The following is a 25,964-nucleotide window of genomic DNA, read 5'->3' as shown; positions in this document are numbered from 1 at the left end:
GTAACTATGTCAACCTTTTGGAGGGCCAAAAAGGTGCATATACATTTAAGATTTAAAGTTTTAAAGTATTATTTAAGTTGAAAGTGCCCTTTTTCTTCCCAGGTTTCTCTCTGTGGTCTGTTTTCACATACAGCGGTTTGTTCACATTACACTGCAAAAACATTTGGTAAAAATACAGCACAGTGTAATGTTTTAAAATGAAGAAATTTGGCATATTTGCCATATTCATTTTCCCCACATTTTCTAACCACACACTGAATTTTACCATTTACGAAAAGCTCTGTAAAAAAGTGGATAATGTACTGGGAGAAAATTACCAGTGTAGGTTAACTGGTAATTCTTACTTGGCTCAGCTGCAGATGGAGGTTACAGAAGATAAGCTATAAGTAAATAAAGTACCAGAGACCGAAGACTGGTACCATAAAATATAAACCACAGTCAGTACTTTAAAGAGTAGAGGGCCCCATTGATGGTATGATATGGTACAATCATGTACAATATTTTCTATTTTCTGCTATTATTATGACCTATTTCAGCAGTTATAGAAGCTCAATGGGAAAATTTCATCATCCTTCATCTTGTTGTTTTGATTCCTGGAACAGTTTTTTAGTGCAGATCAGAATGGTAAATGGACTAGTTCTTATATAATGCTTTTCTGTTCAGTCTGAGCACTCAAAGCACTTATACAACGTTTTACATTTACCCATGCACACCCATTCATACAAGCACTTCTGTGGTTAACTAAGCTAAGTGCTTTAATTATCTAACATTCACATTCCAACAGTTGCGTCGGAGAGCAACTTGGGATTAAGTATGTTGCCCAAGGATACATTAGCATGCAGCCTGGAGTAGCCAGGAATCAAACCGCTGACCTTCCGATCAGTAGGTGACTTGCTCTGCCTCCTGAGCTACCGCTACCCCAGAACCTGAGGTAAAAGAAGAGTTCATATATTGTTGTCAGTTTGCCAAAAATACGACTCTGCTAATGTCGCAGGATGACGTAACAATCAAATTTAATTATGACTTAATAATGCTACGACTTGATGTGGAGTTGTGATTTTTTTTGTGTGTTACAGTGTTTAACTCTGCTTTCATCACAATTTTGACAGCTGCTTACCATCATCACTACTAATAACAATAATGTAGTAATGTTGAATTTGGTAGTGATGAAATTAATTAAATGTGAGCATTTATCTGAATATGTCACTTTTACTATTATTATTATTCATATATGAATAATAATCAAATTTGGCTGTAAAGACAGAGTTTAGTTATATCTGAAATCATTTTTAAATGAAATCTCAGAACTTTCAAATGTTGTACAGGTAATGATTATTTGGCTGAATAATCCATGTAAAAATGAATCTTCATTGTCTCTTTTTAGCTTTTAAGAGAAAGATACTAAATATGAAATATTCAGTCAGATAGAAACCACATTCATCATGTCAGTGGAAAAAGCTGACACTGTCTTTTGTTTTGAGTTAAGAAATATTTCCCCCTCATGATTAACTGCATGCACACATTTCGGTCATATTGTAAATGTGGGATCAAAATGGGTCATTATGCAAAGCTTTGAGGTCACATGACTTCTTGATATTAAATTATGTGTTACAAGATGACTTGGCAAAATTACCACCATTTGAAAAACAAAGTTAAGGGGAATTTTTTTACAGAAATACATGAAAGATATTTTTCTATCTCTGTGTGCATGTTGTCAAAATGGGACTTACTGCTTTGGCCTTCAGGTCACAGTAAATAAAGGCGATGAGAATTGTGCAGGTTGTATGAAAAGTAGTTTAAGATCAGATCAGCATGTAAACAGAGAGGATATGTGACGAGTTATTTTTTCAGTTAATCTTCTGTTTCATTCACAGTGATGCTATGATATGGTACTCATACGGGAAGATTTTAGCAACTATTGTTTGACATTCCTTTGAGGCACACATGCCCCACTGAAGATGAATTACTGACTCTTGTTTGTTTTTTTTTCCGGCTCTGGAGTCTCATATGCTCAATCAGATTGGCAGGTTGGCAACCAGTGAATGGATCTAACAACTAAAATAATAAACAATGTCATGCAGCAATGCTTCACTGCCAATAAAATATGTGATAAAATTATGATTGCAAACATTTCTTTGTGCCAAGTGTGCAGGTGACACTCCTTCTTTGCCTTACCTTTCATATTAAAAGTCCCAGACCTTAGTCTGACTTCCATGCTTTCAGAGTAGCATGGAGAAATCTTACTGCAGCAGCTGGAAAAAAAAAAAAGAAGATAACATGATCCTGGGCCGGTGGCCCAGTGTTTTGAGTTTTGTGAAGTTCTGTTTTTTGTTTTCTGGTTCAGGATTTTTTGAATTTTAGTTTGTCTTTGTTTTCTGCTTAGTTTTCCATGTTCTGGTCTTCCATGTGCTCCTGTGTTTAGTCTCGGCCCTTCTTTGTTTAGGTTCCCTCTGTGTTAAATTTACATACCTGTCATGTTTAGTCACGTCCTGTTTTATTTTGACGATCTTGTGTTCCTTGTGCTTTGTGTTTAGATTTACTTCCCCTTGTCTCAGTGTATTTCGTTCACCTGTGTTGTCACCTTTTCCTTCATTATGTCTGTGTATTTAAGGTCTCTCTGTTGTTTAGTTCCTTGTCGCGTCGTCAGTTAATTGTCTGTTTTTCCCTGCTGTGTGCGTTATGTTCATGTTTATGCTTCGAGTTCATGTTCATGCTTCAAGTTAAGTCAAGCTATGTCCTATTTCAAGCCACGCTTTATAATAAAGCTTTAAGGAATTTCAAACCCCTCCTGTGAGTCCTGCATTGGGGTCCAGCATTGCCAGCCACAGCAGCAAACGTGACAGAAGAAGTATGTTGCTGTACTTTACGGGACTTCTAGGATCTGCTTATCTTTGGTTTTACATTTTATGAAATAAAAGTTTTTTTTTCTGTATTGATATGCAAACAGTTTTCTTGCTTTTATTAAGAGTGTCGAAAGAACAATAATGTCTAATACCTGATAATAATCACATTAAAAAAAACACTCATTTTTGCTTTGGGAAAGAATATCTACAATGATGACTGCATGATCCATAAATAATCAGGCTGCTGCTGCTGGTGTAATGGTGTGGGGGGGTATTTTCTCAGCACACTTTGGGCCTTTTAGTTCCAACTAAGCATCATTTCAACACCACCCCCTACCTGATTATTGATGCAGACCATATTCATCCCTTTATGGCCACAGTGTACACATCTTTTAATGTCTGCTTCCAGCAGAGAAAAGCACCATGTTCCAAAGCTCAATCATCTCAAACTGGCTTTGTGAACATGATAGTGAGTTCACTGACCTCCACAGCCACCAGATCTTATCTGTGTGATGCAGTCAACCCCCTTTTAAAAGGGGGTGCAAACCGGTACTGCTAGTACCAGTTTGCACCCCTGCTGTATCTAACAAAGTGGCCAATGAGTGTATTGTTTGCAGTTTTATATAAAACTGCTTTTGATCTGAATGCAATGAACAGATGTGAGGTAACAATATTTTTATCTTACTGCTCGCATAGGAAAAATAAAGAAAAAGCACTTGTGTTAGAATTAGAACAAAAAATTAAATCTTTAGAAACTGCCTATGCCGCTTCACCACAAGAACATACAATTATCAGCCTGAGGAAACTGAAACTGGAGCTAAATGAAATAATTGATAAAAGGACACAATTTATGTTGCAGAGGCTGCGTTTGGAAAACTTTGAGCATGGAAATAAATCTGGAAAATTCCTGGCCAAGCAATTAAAACTGAATAAAGAAAAAACAGCTATTTTTTCTATTAAAGACTCGACTGGTATTATTACTCATGACCCACAACAAATAAATAACTCTTTCAGAGACTTCTATGAAGCCTTATATTCACCACAGATTAACCCATCTGATACTGAAATTGAAGAATTTCTTAATAATATAAATCTACCAAAACTAAATGACAGCCAGGCTGCAGCTCTGGATTTACCTCTTTCATTGTGTGAACTTAGTGAAGCCCTACAGCATCTCCCAAATAATAAAGCCCCAGGCCCAGATGGTTTTCCAGCCGAGTTTTATAAAGAATTTTGGTCTGAGCTAGCTCCCATTTTTTTCAGAATGGTAACTCAGATTCAGAATGACCACATCTTATCTCCAACCCTAAACTCTGCTAACATTAGCCTGCTTCTTAAACCAGGCAAAGACCCCACACTCCCATCCAGCTACAGGCCAATCTCTCTCATTAATGTAGATCTTAAAATAATTTGCAAAGCCCTTGCCAAAAGATTAGAAAGTATTACTCCATTTATTGTACATCCAGATCAAACAGGCTTTATCAAGGGTCGGCACTCAGCCAATAATACACGTCGACTGATAAATATAATAGACTATTGTTCTATTAACAAATTAGAGACGACAATCGTGTCTTTAGATGCAGAGAAGGCATTTGATCGGGTAAATTGGAAATTCTTACTAGCAGTTCTACAAAAATTTGGATTCGGTTCATCCTTTATAAACTGGATCAGAACACTACACAGCTCTCCGAATGCGCGTGTTAGGACAAATGATCTCATTTCACAAAGTTTCAGTCTGCAGAGGGGCACTAGGCAGGGCTGCCCACTCTCTCCCTCTCTTTTTGTAATTTTCATTGAGCCGCTAGCAGCAGCAATCCGTCAAAATGTAAATATTAAAGGGATTCAAACTGAAAATATGGACCATAAACTTAGCCTTTATGCTGATGATGTATTACTTTTCCTTGGGAATTCACAAGGCTCTCTTTTGAAGACTATCACACTGATAGATAAGTTCTCATCTATATCTGATTACTCTATCAATTGGAGTAAATCAACAGTTTTGCCTCTGAATTGTAATTTCCAGAGAACCTCTAGGACCCCACTAAAGTCAGGAAATATTAGATATTTAGGCATAAATTTTTTTGCCAGGCTCTCAGACTTGGTACGATTAAATCATATCCCCTTATTAAAAACCATAGAGGATGATCTCACACGTTGGAACAGTTTACCTATATCACTCATGGGGAGAGTTGCTGCCATTAAAATGATGGTTTTACCAAAAATTAATTATCTATTTTCATTGATCCCTAATAAACCTACTCTTCCTTGGTTTAAGTCACTAGATTCAAACATCTCAAAATTTTTATGGAAAAACAAACCGTCAAGAATAAGCTTAAAAACTTTACAAAAGCCAAAACACAGTGGAGGTCTAGAATTACCAAACTTTTATTACTATTTCTTAAGCAGTAGATTGCAGTATATTTCAAAGTGGATCAAATCCAATTCATTAGACAACCCATGGCTGGATCTAGAACAGGCGTTTTGTGGAAAAATAAAAATCTCAGATTTACCTTTCATTAGTTCCAGTATTAAACATCATAACTGCTATAAAGTCCTTAGTATAAATACCTCTCTGACAGCCTGGTGGGAATTTTTAAAAATAACTAAGTCTTCACTCATCCCCTGTAAACTAACACCCATTTGGAACAATCCAGATATTTGTCAGAAAAAGAAAATGCTGAATTTTCCGTTATGGCGTGATAAGGGTATAAATAACTTAGAACATATTATCCAAGATGGAAATTTTATCACGTTCCAAGAACTTATATCAAAATATAGAATTGGCAACGGTAGATTTCTGGAATATCAACAAGTTAAGTCCGTCCTACAGGGAAGATTTAACCTTAATCAATTGAATCTAGAAATGCCTACTTGGGTAACAGAATTTCTTAACCTCTGTACCCCAAAATTGTTATCAAAATTATATAAATTATTAATAAAAACTGATGATTCAGTTTCCCTCCCAATTACAAAATGGGAGCGTGATCTTTCTGTCAACCTGGATCAAAATTTATGGACAGAAATATGTTTAAATATCTTCAAAATGACTAAAAGACCCCAAATACAACTTGTACAATATAAGATTCTCCATAGAACATACTACACTGGACAAAGGATGTTCCAAATGGGCCTTACACACTCAAACATATGCACCCACTGTACAAGCAATTCAGAGGATAATCATCTACACGCTCTGTGGTCTTGTGTACCAGTTCAGAGATTTTGGCAGAGGATTTGTGAAGATCTATCCACATGGTTTAGCTGTCATATCCCAACTTCCCCCAGACTATGCATCTTAGGTGATGTCAGTGAATTAATTATGGAGTTAAATATATCACACATAGTTCTTACTGCCTTGTGCATCGCTAAGAAGATGATCCTCATGAACTGGAAGACAAAAAATAAACTATGTATTACTCAGTACAGAAATTTATTAGTAGATCATGTTAGTTTAGAGAGAATGTCTGCTTCTTCTAAAAACAAATTGGAGGAATTTGACTCTCTTTGGTTCCCACTGCTCAGCTCCATTACTTAGTGGGGGTAATGGGCTGCGGGCTCTGCTCCTGATGTGCTTTGTGGGGGGGTGGGGGGGGACTCCGGGGGCCTGGGTAGCTGGTAGCCTCCTGGGGCTGGGGCCCTGGGGCGACCTTCTGGTGATGTCTGTGTGCCTGTCCTGGTTGATGGTGGTGGGGGCTTGGATGGTGCTGCCTTCGGTCCTGGGGTGTGGGCGGGGTGCTTGGGGGGGTGGTGCCGGCCCTCGGTCGGTTGGCTGGTCTTCCCTGTATGGCTTGGGGGCTGGGGTCTGGGGCCCCGGCACTGGGGCCGCGCCGGCTCCCGGTGGGCCCCCCCTGGCGCGGGGGGGGCCTCTGCTGTCCCGGCCGCGCCGCCGGGTGGGGTGGGTTGGCCTGACGTCGGGATGTCCGGTCTACGCTTTTGGGGCCCTGGGGTGCCTGCATTGCGGGGGGGTGGGGTGGGGGATGGGGCCGCGGTGGGGTGGTTGGGGGGGACTGGGCACTGCATTTCCATGCCCAGGCCAGTATGTCCTGTCGCCTGTTTGTGTCTATTGTTGAGTGAATGGGCATCTAGGAGGAGCGGGCCGCCCTCTGCGGTGGGGGCGAGGGCGCCAACCTCGGGTGCTGCAGTGCTCCGGGATGCTGTCACCGCGGCCCCGGGCTCACCTCCCCCTGCCCTGTGCTGGGGTGTGGGAGGTCGGGGTGCCTATTGAGCCAGCGGACAGCTGGCTCTCTTCTTCCAGGTTTTTTCCTGGTCATATTCCCCCCCCCCCCCCTCCCCCTCCCCATACACAAACACACACACACACACACACAGAATACACATCACTCACAGATGTAGGATGGAGAGGCCACGTGGAGAGCTGCACCACCACTTGCCTCTCCGTTTTAATTGCACTTTAGTCATTATAACTCACAACACATACACACTTACAACCTGATACACATAGGACCTTTGGGGCAGGCATGTTACTCAGAGGTTGATGAGATGGGCCGCTGAGGCGGCCCCACTCGGATCCTCGTCACTGTCTGTCTCCAAATTTTATTTGCACTTTAGACATGGAGGGTTTTGGGGGGGCAGTGTGGGCAAGCGCTGACGACCAACAGTTGGCGCTTGTGGCATAACTGTCCCCTCAATTTTAACTGCACCCTATACACCTCATTCACTCACAAACATTAACACATAGACCTACAAGTTGGGGAGGAGGAGGGGTGGATGGGTCATCTTACACCCCGATTTCTTGCGTCTCGCCTGGGGTAGGGGTCGGGTGGTTCCTTGGGGACCGGGCTGGTGGCGTCCTGGGGTCGCTGTTGGCCCTGGGGTGGTTTCCACTTGCCCCGCCTTCAGAGGGTGGGTAGCTATGGATGAATGTGTGTCTTTGTGTATTTGTCACCGTCTCCGTGAGTATGGGTGGGTGAGTGAATGTGTATGTATGGCATATCTGTGTGTGGGTAAGTATGTATGGGCATGTATGAGTATCTGTGTATAAATGTGTACACGGGTGTCTGGGTGTGTTTGTATGTATGGCTGGACCTGGGTCTGGGCCTTGTGCCTTGCCTCCTGGCCGCTCCTTGCTGGTTGCCTCCTCCCCCCTACCCCCCTGGGATGGGGGTGCCTCGGGGTTCCTGGGTGGGGCTGGGTGTTCTGGCGTGGGTGCTGGCCTGCCCCCCTTGGGGGTGCGGTGCGGGGCTGCGTTGGCTTCTTCGGCGTGGGGGGGGGCTCTGTGGAGGGTCGGGCGGTCCTTGGGTGCCGTGGGCCCGGGAGCCCTGCCGCCGGCCAGTGCAGGGGGCTGGCCGCGGGGGGGGGGGCTGGCTTCTCATCGCCTTGGGTTCCCTGGAGCCCTCGCTCCTCGACTGGGGGGGCTCCGTCTGAGACCACCCTCTCCCGTCTGCTGGGGTAGGTATGCGGTTGTCTTTGGACTGAGTGGCCGGGGGTCTTCCTGGCCCTTGGTGGGCTGCTGGTGGCCTGGGGTTCCGGGGGCTTTCCGTACCTGCCTCTGGCTTCTGATGGGTGGAGCTGCAGCGTTTTGCCCTCATTGGTAAGTACGTTCCATGACACAGACACAAACATGACACAGACACAAACGCCCACTCAATCACAACTCAACAAAATTGTTGGTGTGCGTAACATGCTTTGTTAGTTTTGTTTTTCACACACAAATTTATTTTTGCAAGTATTGATAGTATTTTTTTATATGTTAAAGTGATGAAGTATCTGATTAATAGACTTGTGCTCTTTCCCCTTTTTTTTTTTTTTGCTCCCTTTCTCTCTCCCTTTTTCTTCTCTTTATTTTCCTCTTCTTCAGCCTGTCAGCTCTGGCTGTTACATAGTATGTGGAAAAATAACTCAGATAAATAAAATAAAGGGTTAAAACATCAACAAGAAGAGCCTATTGAGAACCTATAGAGCTCATCTTGAAATAGCAAATATGTTTGGCACAACAACGCATTCAGATCACAGTTCTGCTTGCAAGATCTACCAGACATGACAGGCTTTAAAAAAACAAAAAAAAAACAATATTTTTACAAAAGACCGGCAAGAAAAAGTAGCGGTAACAGGAAGTCACATGCTTAGAACAGTTTCCTTTCTTAAACTCTTGACCTCCACTGAAGTACGCTGAAAGATGGAAGGCATCATCTTGCTTTCAGGGTGAAACCTTTGAATTATTGAAGACAGGAAGTCCCGGGAAGGACAAAAAAATCCCTTTAAATCAGAATAGCAAGAAAACCCTGTATAAACCCAAGAATATATTTTTCTGTTTGGATTTTGGGGTGCCAGTAAACATGTTCTTTGTCGGGTTTTTTTTTTTTTTTTTTTTAAATTTTTTGTAAATTTATGGCTGTTAGTTATATTGCAGATGTTCTGGCAGAGGTTCACCTAATGTCACAAACTTTTGTCACAAGGTGGCAGCATTGCAATGAACAAGTGCATCTTGGTCTGTGGCTCATTTCATGTCTGTTTTACATTGGGGTAGCATTTAGTAATTTTTATTTTCATTTATCTATTTTATCTTATTTGTTGTCTTTTGAGTTAGTTTGTAGTTATAATAAATAATCATAAAAAGAAATTATTCAACAACCTTCAGATTTATTGAGGCAGCTTTGGAGCCACAATTTTACATTTCAGAATGAAAAAGCAAAAAAAAAAAAAAAAACATGGTACAAAAGCACATGTGGAAAATGTTTACAAGTCATTTAAAAACACAAATAAATTAATATCTTTGAGTCACAGAACAAAACAGCATAACAATTATAAACATACAAAAATAAATATATTTAGAAAATGTATACATACATATGTATGTGCTTATTAATCAGAAGTTCAGTCTGATTTTAAATCTGTTCACATGCTGCTGTCAGGTATAGCTGCTAGTGCACAAAGCTGTGCTACTCCTTCTTATTAATCAACATGTCATGTGACAGTGCTAATCATGCAAAGTCCATAGGAGGAGTTTGGTGCTGTGCTTGATGCTGTGCTTGATGCTGTGTGTGCTGCTGTATGTGCTGCTGTGTGTGCTGCTGTGTGGGCTGCTGTGTGTGCTGCTGTAGGTGCTGCTGTAGGTGCTGCTGTGTGTGCTGCTGTGTGTGCTGCTGTAGGTGCTGCTGTGTGTGCTGCTGTGTGTGCTGCTGTAGGTGCTGCTGTAGGTGCTGCTGTTGTTGTTTTTGAGCTGGCATTAATCTTATGCCCACTTTTCAACTGGTTTCTGTGAAGAAAGCACGTCAGACATATAGCACATTAATAGGTTAAATTCAACACACTTAAGCAGTGATTTCAAAATCTTTTGCTGATTTTCTGGGCTCCAAACAAGAAAGACTATCTTGTACTTTACCAGAAAAATAAGATAAACTTCCTGCAGCAGAACTATGATTGTTAAACATTCATCATCCTGTTACAACACTTCATAACCCCTCAGATTTATTTCGTGACAGAAGGAGTTTTCACCCTCAGCTGGGACTCGCTGCTCTAAAACCACATTGACCCTCAGAAATTCCCACAGAGGTTTAACGAGGTTTAGAAACCAGGTTTATTTTGTATCCGTTGTTACTTATTTGGATGGAGATCTGCATTAAACATGCTACTGTACTTGCTCTGCTCTTTGTTTCATGGATGTGTAATTGCTGATGCGCACAGCCTCACACTGTTGATGTTCCTGTTTTAACCTTTTGGACTTCCTCCCATCTAATTAGTTCCACAGTGAGCTCAAATATTCCATGTAAAAAAAAAAATTTAAAACAGTTTTTCTCTCTGACTTACATTCTTTGCAGCACTGCTTTGGTGAACTTTGCCTCAGGATCGAGACACCGTTTTGTCCCATCCTTCAGTGTGACACTACAATAGAAGAAAACTTAGATGTAAAAACACCTTCTAAACAATGTTTATTAATGACTGAGCTCTTATTATTAATGCGCTCCTGTCACTGTGGGTACTTACACGACTTCTCTCTTACTGCAGTATGAACGAGGACCAAACTCCTGGACACCAGTGATGAGAGAGGGATTTACACTCTTACTGATCGTCAAACACCAGCACTTTGAAGTAACTGGAAAACCTTGAAAGTGATAAGTGATGTTGAATAGATACAGTTTCACATTTCATATTTCTCAAATATGTTGCAACAAACAAAAACATGTTTAGATGGATTTCTTGTCATAATTTAGCTCCTTTCAAGCTGCATAAATACACCAATGTTTCCCCTCATCCAATAAAATCCACTCACTTTGTGAACTGCAGAAGGCCATGCAGGCCAGGAGAACAATGCACTGGATCGCAAGACTTGTCTTCATCTTAAAGGTTGTAAATTAATGAGTGGAGGGATCTACTGAAGGCTCAGTCTTCAACTTATTTGCTCTCCTCAGATTTGAAGGATCTTTTCTGCTGTGTCTCTGTTAGGTTCGGACTACCGTTGAATAAAGAAAGACACAGAAACCGGTAGTTATCTTTTAACCTGCAGGGAGAGTCTCAGTCAGCTCACACTCGTGTGCATGTCTCAAAGAGAGTCTGACTTCCTTCTTCCTGCCGGCTCTTTTATTTTAGCATCACGTGGGTGTGTGGGGGTGTGTGTATATGTGTGTGTGATGTCAGGAAACAGGCGTTACCTGCTTTCTTCACCTGGAGGGTCCGGGTGTGTATGAGTATGTTTTGTGCTTACAATCTGATGGTCATGTGCATGTTTATGATGAACACATTATGATACATAGAAAAACAGTTAAACGTTTATCTATTCTAACATTTCCTCCCTGTTTATCATGAACATAGCACATACAATCCTGAATGAGGTTGAGGCGAAAAACCTGTCGTGCGGCTGTCTATCCTTCTTTTGACCCAAAGTCACTCTCTATTCTTTCAAGACAGGAAAATTCCTCAACGGCCCCGCCGCTCACGGCAGCCACTGCTAGTCAGTCTCACTCGGGGAAGCACCTACACACATTTGCAAAATTTAAACATTAGTTTGAAAACCAGTTTACATCCACCCCCATCACTTGGTCTCCCATTTTCAATGGGGGTTTCATATTTGGTCATCTGTTTCACCCTCCTGCCCACCCTGCACAAGGGTACACTGATAGAAAGCTGAAAGGAAAACATTCATCATTTTCCTTAAAGATTGAACAATACAACTGAAAAATAAACAAAACAGTAGCAGAATGACCCCTGGTGCCTAAGGCTTTCAGCAGAACTTGCCACCAAGCTCCAGTAGTCAGCCAAGAGAGCCAGTCCTGACTCCCTCCAGGTGTCTGCCGTTCCACATTCTGCTGCAGGGTGTATACTCCTCCTTGCGGGGAGGCCAGCAAGTCCAAAACCACTCTATTCTCCATCATCATTGCATGCAAGGCGCTCAACTCTTGTGTTGCAGTCGCGATGGTCATCAATGTGCCCAGGGTGCAGATCCAGTTCCACGTGGTCATTGCATGTGAATGAGCCATCCCTATTTAGTGGGGGATTCAGTTGTTTTCTTCACGGGTTTGAGACGAAGGTGGCCTAGAGCTCACCCCCCCCCTTTCTACCCCGACTTCCGTCCCCTACTCAGCGTTGGTTGGCTCAATCGTTTTGCACACCCCTAACTGAAGGCAGGTAGTGAAACAGGTCAAGATCTTTGAGTACCTGGGCCCCGAGATCGACCACCATTTATGCCTCATTAAACTGGCTTTAAGTTCATGCTTAAAACTCCTCCATTACTCAGAGGGATTTCTAGTGGACATCTGCTTCAGAGCACCTCAGGCCAGTGCAACCACTCTTAAAACGGTCCATATAGAATGTCTCTTATTCACTTATTGTTGTTTGTGTTTAAAGTTTCTATCAATATCTGTGTGGGGGGTGGAAATCAGCCAGTATAGCTTGTGAAATAAAACATCCTGCAAAACAAACTGAAGTAGACTAACTTTGTGTTATTCAAAATACTGCAGTTTAGTGCAGGATAAACAGGTTAGTTTGCTGTACTGTGGTGAATGTGGTGCACAGCAGCTGTGGTGTTCATGCTCATCGTTAGGGTACATCAAGTGTGGCAGAGATCAGTTTGAATTTAGGCTGATGAAGATTAGATTCATTCACTGAATTCAACCTTAGTCAACTGTATACTGTCAGTGTGTGTGGGTGGAAATCAGCCAGTATAGGTCGTGAAATACTGGGTTACATCTTGTTGAATTTAATTGTGTAAATCTATAAAGAGCAGTAAACCTCAGAGCAGCAGCTGATCACGGCCTGCACACAAAGAAAACTATGGTCCCCCTACGTGCTGAATCCCACTGTAACCCCTGAGTGAGTACAGTCAGGGGTTACAGTGGGATTTGTGTTCCTTTTCCTGTTCAGGTGAGGCAGAGTCACCCTCTACAATGCAGGTAACAGCAAATAGAGCTTTTTAAAAAATTTCTTGTTGATGTAAGTTGTGGTCGTGGTACTTCCGCTAGCTATTATTAGATTAATATAGCAGGTTCACCCACCTATGCACAAAAATAGCTGGTTGAAAACCCTCCGAAGAGCTACTTTTACTTTCTTACTTTGAATACATTTCAGAGCCTGTACTTTTTCCACTTTTATTTAAGAAAGAAGTTGAATCAGTACTTCAACTTTTACTAGAGTAAATTTTAACACAAGTATCTGTACTTCTACTTAAGTACTGAATGTCTGTAGTTTTGCCACATTTGAAACAACAGCAGCTGTAGCAGTGCAGTTCTCTGTGAAATGGCAGCTGCTGGATAAAACAAAACATATGTGTAAATACGTGTGTGTTTTTGTGTGTATTACGGTTCAGTTATTTGAGGAGTGCAGAGAGAATTGGGCCTCCTGACAGTCTGGTGTATGAAGCTTTTTATCGGTACTTTCCCCCTGAGGGCAGGAAGCTTCTTGACAGATGATGTTGATAGGTTTTTCTTGAGAATGCAATCATGTTGCATCATACTAACAGACAAAGGAAGTGACACTGGAAATAATAACTAATAATGAGTGTCAGTTTTGTCACAGACATCAGCATTACTGTGATGAAAATCTGCTTTGCACACTTATATTCATTAAAAATGTTTTGTTTTTTTTTTTAAAGTCTTCACTATGAAGAAAAGGTGTTTTCTCATTCTCTCTCTTGGTGAACATTTTCTACGGATAGTCATGCACACATTTATGATCTCTGGAATTTAAATTCCGGGTATATTTTATTAGTCTCCCTTCAGTTTTATCTCTTGTCACAAGCTTGGACTCAAGCAGTCACTGAGCTTGTGGGACTAATTACAGAGAACATCAACCTCCTGAACATCTGTCAAAATATGTCTCATTCACCTTTAAAAACATGTGACTATTTTGGGAACATCACACCAGCATCATTTTGAGAGTGTACAGTATGGGGTGGGGTGGATCAGGAGTCCCTGAACCACCCCTTAGTTATGCTGCTATAGGCCTAGGCTGCTGGGGGGGTTTCCATAATGCACTGTTTCTTTTCATTCACCTTATTTACTTTGTTTATACTCCACTTTGCATTTAATCATTAGTTGTTATTAATCTCTGTCTCTCTCCCCTCAGCCCAACCGGTCGTGGCAGATGACTGCCCCTCCCTGAGCCTGGTTCTGCTGGAGGTTTCTTCCTGTTAAAAGGGAGTTTTTCCTTCCCACTGTCACCAAGTGCTTCCTCACTGGGAGTCGTTTTGACTGTTGGGTTTTCTCTGTATTATTGTAGGGTCTTTACCCACAATACAAAGTCCCTTTAGGCGACTGTTTGTTGTGATTTGGTGGTATATAAATAAATGTGAATGCTTTGGGAGCATGAGGTAGAGACCTGGAAGGAACGTTCTTGATTACTGGGACCCTGAATAGATAACAGACTCAGGATGAACTCTCATTTGACAATGGGCACTGTGACTAAGTGACCCAGTGTGAGCAAGAGGCAACCTGTTGGGCTGGAAAATGAAGCCAACATGGGAGTAACAGAAATTCCAGTTTCTTTGATAAGCACTTGAGGGTGGTGTGGTGTATGACATGCCTCTGGGAAATTACATACACTGCTCAAAAAAATAAAGGGAACACTTAAACAACACAATATAACTGCAAGTAAATCAAACTTCTGTGAAATCAAACCGTCCACTTAGGAAGCAACACTGATTGACGATCAATTTCACATGCTGTTGTGCAAACGGAATAGACAACAGGTGGAAATTATTGGCAATTAGCAAGACACACTCAATGAAGGAGTGGGTCTGCAGGTGGGGACCACAGACCACTTCTCAGTACCTATGCTTTCTGGCTGATGTTTTGGTCACTTTTGAATGTTGGTGGTGCTTTCACACTCGTGGTAGCATGAGACGGACTCTACAACCCACACAAGTGGCTCTGGTAGTGCAGCTCATCCAGGATGGCACATCAATGCGAGCTGTGGCAAGAAGGTTTGCTGTGTCTGTCAGCATAGTGTCCAGAGGCTGGAGGCGCTACCAGGAGACGTGGAGGAGGCCATACGAGGGCAACAACCCATCAGCAGGACTACTACCTCCCACCTTTGTGCAAGGAGGAACAGGGGGAGCACTGCCAGAACCCTGCAAAATGACCTCCAGCAGGCCACAGATGTGCATGTGTCTGCACAAACGGTTAGAAACCGACTCCATGAGGATGGTATGAGGACCCGACGTCCACAGATGGGGGTTGTCCTCACAGCCCAACACCATGCAGGATGCATGGCATTTACCAGAGAACACCAAGATTGGCAAATTCGCCACTGGCGCCCTGTGCTCTTCACAGATGAAAGCAAGATCACACTGAGCACATGTGACAGACGTGACAGAGTCTGGAGACACCGTGGAGAGGGATCTGCTGCCAGCAACATCCTTCAGCATGACCAGGTTGGCAGTGGGTCAGTAATGGTGTGGGGTGGCATTTCTTTGGAGGGCCGCACAGTCCTCCATGTGACTGCCAGAGGTAGCATGACTGCCATTAGGTACCGAGATGAGATCCTCAGACCCCTTGTGAGACCCTATGCTGGTGCGGTTGGCCCTGGGTTCCTCCTAATGCAGGACAATAATAGACCTCATGTGGCTGGGGTGGGTCAACAGTTCCTGCAAGATGAAGGCATTGAAGCTATGGACTGGCCCGCCCGTTCCCCAGACCTGAATCCGATTGAGCACATCTGGGACATCATGTCTCGCTCCATCCACCAACGTCACGTTGCACCACAGACTGTCCAGGAGTTGGCGGATGCTTTAGTCCAGGTCTGGGAGGAGATCCCTCAGGAGACCATCCGCCACCTCATCAGGAGCATGCCCAGGCATTGTAGGGAGGTCATACAGGCACGTGGAGGCCACACACAATACTGAGCCTCATTTTGACTTGTTTACATCAAAGTTGGATCAGCCTGTAGTGTGTTTTTCCATTTTAATTTTGTGTGTGACTCCAAATCCAGGCCTCCATTGGTGAATAAATTTGATTTCCATTGATGATTTTTGTGTGATTTTGTTGTCAGCACATTCAACTTTGTACAGAACAAAGTATTCAATGAGAATATTTCATTCATTCAGATCTAGGATGTGTTATTTGAGTGTTCCCTTTTTTTTTTTGAGCAGTGTATATGTTGTCTCCTAAACTATAGGAAAATTCCAGCTCAGGGGCCTTCTCAGTTTGGGAGCTCAGCTTACCTGTTTATTTTGACCAAATAGGGAAAGGTGATTGTCTATAAGTTGTGCTCGTGGTACTTCCAGCATCTTAGCTAGTGCTACAGAACAGGAGGAAAAAAGTAAAGGGAGTAACGTGTTGCAGGTCATTTTAAATGCAACATTTCTAAATGCTGAACAAATATAAGCAAGCACAGGACAAAAATTGATCTATGCAGATTAAACCTGGATGAGCCGCAGGTTGCCGACCCCTGGCCTAGACCCACATTACATAGATCAATTTTTGTCCCGTATTGTTTAATGTTTGAATATCAAATTTAACGAAAACACTGTGGGGTGCGACTGTTACGTTCAACCCTCTTTTATCTGAGCCACTGTTGCCAACTTGTGTAAGAAAACTCGCTGTCGGCTGTCTCAAAGGTTGATAAAAGCCGAAGTGAGGACCGGAGATGGGAGAGGAGGGAGCGGGTGGGCAGGCTCGGTGTTTAAGTGAGGTTCGGGGGTTTGAGGGTGGAAACAAAGTGAGGGCCGGGCGATGAAGAGACACAGTAAGAAGGCTTTATGTACACAAAACGCGGCGACAGCGGAGGATTTCACTGTAGCTAGACGCTTTATGGGAAGAAACACCGCAACACTGAGCCCAACCGAGGTCCAGTTGTTTTTACGGGGATGTTCCGGCTGTCGGCACTAACCTTGCGAGAACTGCCACCCCCGCTACTGCAGGTGGCAGTTCTCGCGAGGCTAGTGACAATTCAGTTTGGAGCGGCACAGGAATACTTTTTAAAAAATTACTCTATTAAAATATGGGAAATTTACGGGAAAATAATAATACGGGAAGGACAGAGGGGTGAAATACGGGAGTTTCCCGGCTAAAACGGGAGACTTGACAGGTATGGGTGTCTCGTCCTTCACCTCTCATGGTGTGCTGGCTGGGCTCTCAGTGAAGAGCCAGCTCCTGTCATTCACTTCAAAGAGCCAGCTCCGACCGACCTTCACTGTCTGCACCTGTGGCCGCGAGAGCTGCAACGCAAGTGCTGCAGTGCTTAATTGGGTAAAAAAAAAAATTCTGATCGGCCTGGAAACGACCTGCCGTTCGGGAAACGTCCCGAACCTCCCGATGGCCACCACGCCCACATGATGTGGGCATTGCAGACTGCTAAGAAAACAAAAATGTTATTCTGCATTGTCATGTTTGCAGTTTGATCTTTTATTATTCTTGCTTGATATTGCTTCTTGAATAAAACATAATCTTTGTGTTTCTTTGCAGGTCTGAATTTACTGGAGTTTTGTTTTTCGTGTTTTAAAAAATTTACCTGCATCAAAAACTATACAACATTCTCCATTTGCAATGCACAAGCACAGGTCAAAAATAATCTGCACTGGTGCTCAACAACTCTAAAAAACTTGTCAAGTCTCACTGAGGTTGTTGAGTTTGACTGTACACTGTGTATTCTGACACATGATGGCAGTGCTGCGAAGCAGAAAGGGCAGAAAGAGGGCTACAAAAGCAGCACAAGTCACACACTCATGGCAAACACACAAAAACTTGTGAAAATTCAGCAATGATTTAATCATGCAATTTATTTCAAAACACTTTAATGAACTGACTTATCGCTGAGGGAAAAAAGACAAAAATACACTAATAACAGACGGCTGTGAAGAGCTGCATGTGAAAATTCACAGGATGGTCCCCTCCTCTTCTTCTTCTTTGGCCGCTGACAACCATGACAATGTATGATACTGCCATCTACCCAGCTGTAATATGAAACTCCAAACGTCAACTGGCAGCAAAGGATGGGTGGTTCCCACAAAGACTCCTTGCACTTAATTTTCCACACCTCAGTAATATTATTTGTCATTCAGACCCAGAGTCTGTGCAGAATTCCTGTTTCCCTTAAAAACTCAAAAGCAGTATGGTGCCTCCACTCATGACCTCCTGCAATAATATCTCTAAAGTGCCAAAGGTATTCACTCACCCATCTAAATCATTGAATTCAGGTGTTCAAATCACTTCCATGGCCAGAGGTGTATCAAACCAGGGTCAGCAGATGCTGAGGCGCATAGTGTACAGAGGTCACCAACTCTCTGCAGAGTCAATCACTACAGACCTCCAAACTTCATGGGGCCTTCAGATTAGATCAAGAACAGTGCGTAGAAAGTGTCATGGAATGGGTTTCCATGGATAAGAATCTATTCAATTCAATTCAATTCAATTCAATTCAATTCAATTTTATTTATATAGCGCCAAATCACAACAAACTGTCGCCTCAAGGCGCTTTGTATTGTGGGTAAAGACCCTACAATAATACAGAGAAAACCCAACAGTCAAAACGACCCCCTATGAGCAAGCACTTGGCGACAGTGGAAAGGAAAAACTCCCTTTTAACAGGAAGAAACCTCCAGCAGAACCAGGCTCAGGGAGGGGCAGTCATCTGCCGCGACCGGTTGGGCTGAGGGAAGAGAACTGTGGAAGAGAGCCAGAGATTAATATCAATTAATGATTAAATGCAGAGTGGAGTATAAACAAAGTAAATAAGGTGAATGAGAAACAGTGCATTATGTGAACCCCCCAGCAGACTAGGCCTATAGCAGCATAACTAAGGGATGGTTCAGGGTCACCTGATCCAGCCCTAACTATAAGCTTTATCATAAAGGAAAGTTTTAAGCCTAATCTTAAAAATAGAGAGGGTGTCTGTCTCCCGAATCCAAGCTGGAAGCTGGTTCCACAGAAGAGGCGCCTGAAAGCTGAAGGCTCTGCCTCCCATTCTACTCTTAAGTATCCTAGGAACCACAAGTAAGCCAGCAGTCTGAGAGCGAAGTGCTCTGTTGGGGTGATATGGTACTATGAGGTCTTTGAGATAAGATGGTGCCTGATTATTCAAGACCTTGTATGTGAGGAGAAGAATTTTAAATTCTATTCTAGATTTAACAGGGAGCCAATGAAGAGAAGCCAATATGGGAGAAATATGCTCTCTCTTTCTAGTCCCTGTCAGTACTCTAGCTGCAGCATTTTGGATCAGCTGAAGGCTTTTCAGAAAGCTTTTAGGACAGCCTGATAATAATGAATTACAATAATCCAGCCTAGAAGTAATAAATGCATGAATGAGCTTTTCAGCATCACTCTGAGAAAGGATGTTTCTAATTTTAGAAATATTGCGCAAATGCAAAAAAGCGGTCCTACATATTTGTTTAATATGTGCATTGAAGGACATATCCTGGTCAAAAATGACTCCAAGATTTTTCACAGTGTTACTGGAGGCCAAAGTAATGCCATCCAGAGTAAGTATCTGGTTAGACACCGTGTTTCTAAGATTTGTGGGGCCGAGAACAAGAATTTCAGTTTTATCTGAATTTAGAAGCAGGAAATTAGAGGTCATCCAGGCCTTAATATCTTTAAGACATTCCTGCAGTTTAACTAATTGATGTGTGTCATCTGGCTTCATTGATAGGTAAAGCTGAGTATCATCTGCATAACAATGAAAATTGATGCAGTGCTTTCTAATAATACTGCCTAAGGGAAGCATGTATAATGTAAATAAAATTGGTCCTAGCACAGAACCCTGTGGAACTCCATAATTAACCTTACTGTCTGAAGAAGACTCCCCATTTACATGAACAAATTGGAGTCTATGAGATAAATATGATTCAAACCACTGCAGTGCAGTACCTTTAATACCTATAGCAAGCTCTAATCTCTGTAATAAAATGTTATGGTCAACACTATCAAAAGCTGCACTGAGGTCCAACAGGACAAGAACAGAGATGAGTCCACTGTCAGAGGCTCTAAGAAGATCATTTGTAACCTTCACTAATGCTGTTTCTGTACTGTGATGAATTCTGAAACCTGACTGAAACTCTTCAAATAAACCGTTCCTCTGCAGATGATCAGTTAGCTGTTTTACAACTACTCTTTCAAGAATCTTTGAGAGAAAAGGAAGGTTGGAGATTGGCCTATAATTAGCTAAGACAGCTGGGTCAAGTGATGGCTTTTTAAGCAGAGGTTTAATTACAGCCACCTTGAAGGTCTGTGGTACATAGCCAACTAATAAAGACTGATTGATCATTTTTAAGATTGAAGCATCAATAATTGGAAAGACTTCTTTGAACAGTCTAGTAGGAATGGGATCTAACAAACATGTTGCTGGTTTGGAGGAAGTAACTATTGAAGTTAACTCTGAAAGATCAACTGGAGCAAAAGAGTCTAAACAAATACCAGCAGTGCTGAAAGCAGCCGAACATGAAGAATAATCTTTGAGATGGTTATGAATAATTTTTTCTCGAATGTCTAAAATTTTATTTGTAAAGAAATCCATGAAGTCACTACTAGTTAACGTGAAAGGAATACTCGGCTCTACAGAGCTCTGACTCTGTAGATCTGAATCTGCATCCAAGCCTTACATCACCAAGCACAATGCAAAGCATCAGATGTAGGACCCCCCTGGCAGAGTCTCTCAAGGCAAACTGGTCATAATGAAGGGCCAGATGAACAGGATTCAGACACTCCTACAAGAGAAAGATCAAGGGAACAGTTTACCCTGTCTGGTATAGGATTACCGGGCCCAACCCTGGAGCCAGGCCTGGAGAGGGTATTTAAGGGAGAGCACCTGGTGGTTGGACCTTGGCCTGTGGGGCCCGTTCAGGAGAAAGAGGAGACATGGACCTGCCTTCCTGTAGGTCCACCACCCATAGGAGGTGTCATAGGGGTCAGGTGCAACATATGTCAGGTAGCAGCCAAGGCTGGAAGCCCTGGTGGACTGATTCCCGGCTATCAAGTTTAGCGATTGGCAAATGGAAGGGGGGGGAGGGCTTCAGTTAATCAATCTACTGTTCACTGACGCCTCATCAATCAGAAATGGTCTCAGTGGCTGGCAAGAAGCCATTCTTAAGCAAGGGAAACAGAGAGAAAAGGCTGAGGTGTCCAACATGCAGCATCATATATTGTTCTGTGCTGATTCCAGTACTTTTTATATTATACATGCTTCCCCTAGGTAATATTATTAGAAAACACAGCATACAATTTCATTGCTATGCAGATGATTCGCAGGCCTTGTCATATATCAATGATGTCATAGTATCATATTATCCCAACAGAGCACTTCGCTCTCAGACTGCAGGCTTGCTTGTGGTTCCCATGATGCACTGAGTGTTTCTTATTCACTCTTCACCATTGTGTGTCTTTTTTCCTGTCTCTCTCTGCTCTCTTGTCCCTCCCCTCACACCCAACCACTCACAGCAGATGGCTGCCCCTCCCTGAGCCTGGTTCTGTTGGAGGTTTCTTCTTGTTAAAAGGGAGTTTTTCCTTCCCACCATCACCAGGGGCTTGCTCATAGGGGTTGTCAGATTGTTGGGGTTTTCTTTTAATAGTATAGGGACTTTCCCAGCTGATTTGTCCTATCTGATGCATCAGCTACTGCCCATGGTCCAAGATCTTCAAAACAAATGTTTCAGAGGCATCTTGTACCCTCTGGATTGATCTAAATGTGTGATTTTTCCCACCTGAAGTTTGAATCAGGTATCTACTGTGGGACCTCTTGACGTCACATAAGAATGGCCCTCTAAAAATACAATAAAGTGTATTTCTTAAAGCAAATGTTGGCCAGTTCATGTAATTTTTGACATCTCAGTAGACATTCAATAATTTATATTTATGTAGAATCAGGAATGTCATTTCAGTCATCACCAGTATGTCTGTGTGAAAACAAAGGATTAAAACCTCCATGAAGACAGCAGGTTGTGTAAATTGTGCAAAATCAAAGATTTTCCTGACTCATAATGGATCTTAGGAGGGCATTATCTGTTCATGTACAGTAAAAGCAATGGGTCTCTGATACCTTATCTCACAGAAATCTGTGCATTTTCTTGGGCTTTATGGTTATTTGATGAGCAAAAACATCTATTATGCTTGAATAAATGACATCCCAATTTTTTAAAAAAAAGGTATAGCTAAATAATTTTAATACAACACTAATGGTTTTCCTTTGGCTCTAGCTAGTAGAGCCATTTTTGTTTATCAAATGGACAGAAATAACAGGAAATGGGCAATTTTGTATTACAAAATATATTAAGTACAGTCACCCACAGCCCATTGATGAAGACTTACTCACAGGGCTGTGGGTGACTGTAGATTCAGGGACAATGAGAAGGTGTGACTGTCTACAGCTTCCGCAGACTCAACTTGATCGATGCAGTGGGGTGGTGGAGGTGAGGACCTGGGGCAGCCAGGTATCCCAGAATGCATTTTGAAAATCAGCGATTTTTCTGACTCTAAATCCAACTCTAATCTGATTTAATTAGGCTTCATATTATTTCTGTCCATCTGATAAACAAAAAAAAGCTTTATGCTTGAAATAAAACCCCAGTCTTTGCATTTACAAAAAAAAACCCAAATAAAAACATACATTTCATGCCACTTCCGCCTATTTGATTAACAAAAATGTATTTTAAGCTTGAGTAAATGAAACCCCAGTGTAAAAATAAGTTGAGTAAAAAAAAAAAAAAAGAAAAGAAAAGAAAAAAAAAGTTTATAGTTCTGGTGATTTTCCTTTGGGGGAAGATCAAACCCTCTTCGGAGAACACCAGCAGTTCTAAAACCCTGCCTGATATACCATTACAGTATTTAATCTAACATAATGAGTCACTAATATAAATGCAACAAAGTAAATCTTCCTTTTCTGTTTTCTGCATTATGCAAACTCTTCTTCTTGTAATTATTGTAGGGTCTTTATCTTATATTATAAAGCGCCTTGAGGCAACTGTTTGTTGTGATTTGGTGCTATATAAATAAAATTGAATTGAATTAAACTGAACTGAATTGAATTCCCTTCTTGTACTTTGAGTACATTTTCCCTCATTGTATTTCTATCCTTAAGTAAACATTTGAGTCCATAATTTGTACTTGTAGCAGAATATGTTTGTAGTCTGTTTATGATCTCTTTTGGTCTTGTATGTGGGCACATTGTGATATGTGACAAACTGGAAATTTAAAGCTTACATGTAATGTCCTAATTCATTTTTAAGGTTTATGAGCAGATATTGGATCTGTACATGATGTGGTGAAGTTATTTTTCATATTGTGCAAACTAAACTATGAGGTAGTTTTCAGTACTGTGATGAATTTAGAGTAAAGCTCTGTGCTGGCTGTGTGCACAGCAGCTGTACTGGTCATAATCACTGTTGGATTGCAAGTGTTGCAGACATCAATTTGCATTTAAGGTGTGGATGCTGATTCACTGTCTGAATTCCATGTTTACACTGTCGAGAGGCTGGAAATCAGCCATGCCAGCTCATGTAAACCCACAAAGAGAAACAGCTCAGCTGATCACAGCCTGTACGCAGAAAAATCTACTGGCGCTCACAACAGAAATTATTGTGACTCATCTCTAAATGATTCCTTTCCCCACATGGCGCCACTACAACCGATTTGAATCCCACTTTAACCCCTGACTCATTTCTCTTTTTAGATGTGGAAGCAGAGTCACCCATCTACAATGTATGCAACAACAAATAGAGCTATATTTGTTTTATTTATTCCCTTTGTTTTTTTCTGTGTCTTCTAAAAAACAGATGCTCAAGCTGAGCGCTGTTTCACTTTGTCCTGAGTAAGGAAGCTGAATCAGTACTTCAGCTTTTACCATAGTATTTTTCAGCACAAGTATCTGTACTTTTACTTACAGTAAGTGACTAATGTGTGTACTACACAACATCAGGGGTTGGCAGGTTGGAGCAACATGATTCACTGTTTGACATCACAGATGAATATACTGGGGAAGTACATCATTTTCAGAGATTAAAAATGATTTTTCATTTGAAATAATTTCACTCAGTAATAAGATTTTAGCAGCTTCAGCTTTTCTTTTTTCCCCCCAGAAGGTGTACTGCAATAAAAACACTCAAAACTCAAAACACACACACACACACACACACACACACACACACACACACACACACACACACACACACACACACACACACACACACACACACACAGGTGCTGGTCATAAAATTAGTATATCATGAAAAAGTTTATTTATTTCAGTAATTCCATTCAAAAAGTGAAACTTTTATATTATATTCATTCATTAAACACAGACTTATATATTCCAAATATTTATTTCTTTTAATTTTGATGATTATAACTGACAACTAATGAAAACCCCAAACTGAGTATCTCAGAAAATTTGAATATTAGAAAATTAGAATATTACAACTGAAAATTATGAACATGAAAGTATGAGCATGTGCAGCACTCAATATTTAGTTGGGGCTCCTTTTGCCTGGATTACTGCAGCAATGTGGCGTGGCATGGAGTCGATCAGTCTGTGGCACTGCTCAGGTGTTATGAGAGCCCAGGTTGCTCTGATAGTGGCCTTCAGCTCTTCTGAATTGTTGGGTCTGGTGTATCGTATCTTCCTCTTCACATGGGGTTAAGGGGTATGGGGTTAAGGTCAGGTGAGTTTGCTGGCAAATTAAGAACAGGGATACCGTGGTCCTTAAAGCTGGTACTGGTAGCTATATATATATATATTAGGGGTGGGACTTTAACGCGTTAATTTCGATTAATTAATTACAGGGAAATTAACGCGTTAAAAATTTTAACGCATTTTATTCGCACTTTGCACCGTGGAACGTTTCTCAGTGCACGAGTTCCAGGCATACAGATTATATCGACGCACAATGTCCAAATTAGGGGCCGCATCCTGTGAAGGACCCGGCCCACGTCTTTCGTAGCCCACGAAGACCGCAAAGGCCGGAAGTGAGCGGCTAGCCTTCATATCAGCTGCCGTCACCTCAGGTAGCTCATGTCGCCTAGCAACCGTGAGTGCGAAGCACAGCTGTGTAAAGCAGCTGTTAAACGGAGAACGAACTTTTTCTCCTTTTTGTGGTTTAATTTTAAGTCTTTAATTCAAAATAAGCTGTTAAAACAAGCATAACACATTTCAACATCAAGGAATACAGCTGAGCTAATGATTAATTTCCAACTATATTAAGTGAGACATTAATGTTGAATAAAACTATCCAGTTATGATGCTTAACTTTAATTTCAGGAGTTTGCTTATCACAGGAGCACTTCCACCCTTCATTGGTCTGTGTAGTAGACTGGTGGGAAAATAAACAAAATTTTGAAGTTTAAGCTTATGTATATTGATTCATTCATCAACCAAACTTAAATTAATATTTATCATGTCAAATATTGAAATGCGATTAAATTGCGATTAATTTCGATTAATTAATTACAAAGCTTGTAATTAATTCGATTAATTTTTTTAATCGAGTCCCACCCCTAATATATATATATATATATGTATATGTATATAATGTGTGCTTGCCTGCAGCTTTTTTATTTGTGGGCGTGTTTCTGCTCCACCTGCCAAGGAGACCGCCGGGACGCATTCCACCCTGCTGGCCTGCAAAAACACTCAAAGCTAAGGAAAAAAAAAGAGAGAGAGAGAGGGAATCAGTGGCTTTCTTCTCGCTTTGAATAGTTGTTGTTGAACCGCGCACTCAGTCTGTGATTGACGTGAGAAATTAGGGGG

General features: G+C 41.7%; 1 protein-coding gene across 1 annotated transcript; it reads right to left on the bottom strand.

Moving 5' to 3' along the window:
- Positions 1 to 2,240: 2,240 nt before the first annotated feature.
- On the bottom strand, positions 2,241 to 11,333 carry LOC115797064 (C-X-C motif chemokine 10-like). Its single transcript, XM_030753543.1, has 5 exons — positions 11,074 to 11,333; positions 10,788 to 10,896; positions 10,611 to 10,685; positions 9,900 to 10,059; positions 2,241 to 2,252 (listed from the first exon to the last, which is right to left on the bottom strand). Exons 1-5 carry the CDS (start codon positions 11,138 to 11,140, stop codon positions 2,241 to 2,243), a joined length of 423 nt encoding a protein of 140 aa, XP_030609403.1. The 5' UTR covers positions 11,141 to 11,333.
- Between the last annotated feature and the right edge of the window lie 14,631 nt (positions 11,334 to 25,964).

Source organism: Archocentrus centrarchus, chromosome 18 (assembly GCF_007364275.1).
Source record: "Archocentrus centrarchus isolate MPI-CPG fArcCen1 chromosome 18, fArcCen1, whole genome shotgun sequence".
Classification (NCBI taxonomy): Eukaryota; Metazoa; Chordata; class Actinopteri; order Cichliformes; family Cichlidae; genus Archocentrus; species Archocentrus centrarchus.
Note: the sequence above shows the minus strand (reverse complement) of the source record. Positions and strands in the feature narration are given on the sequence as shown.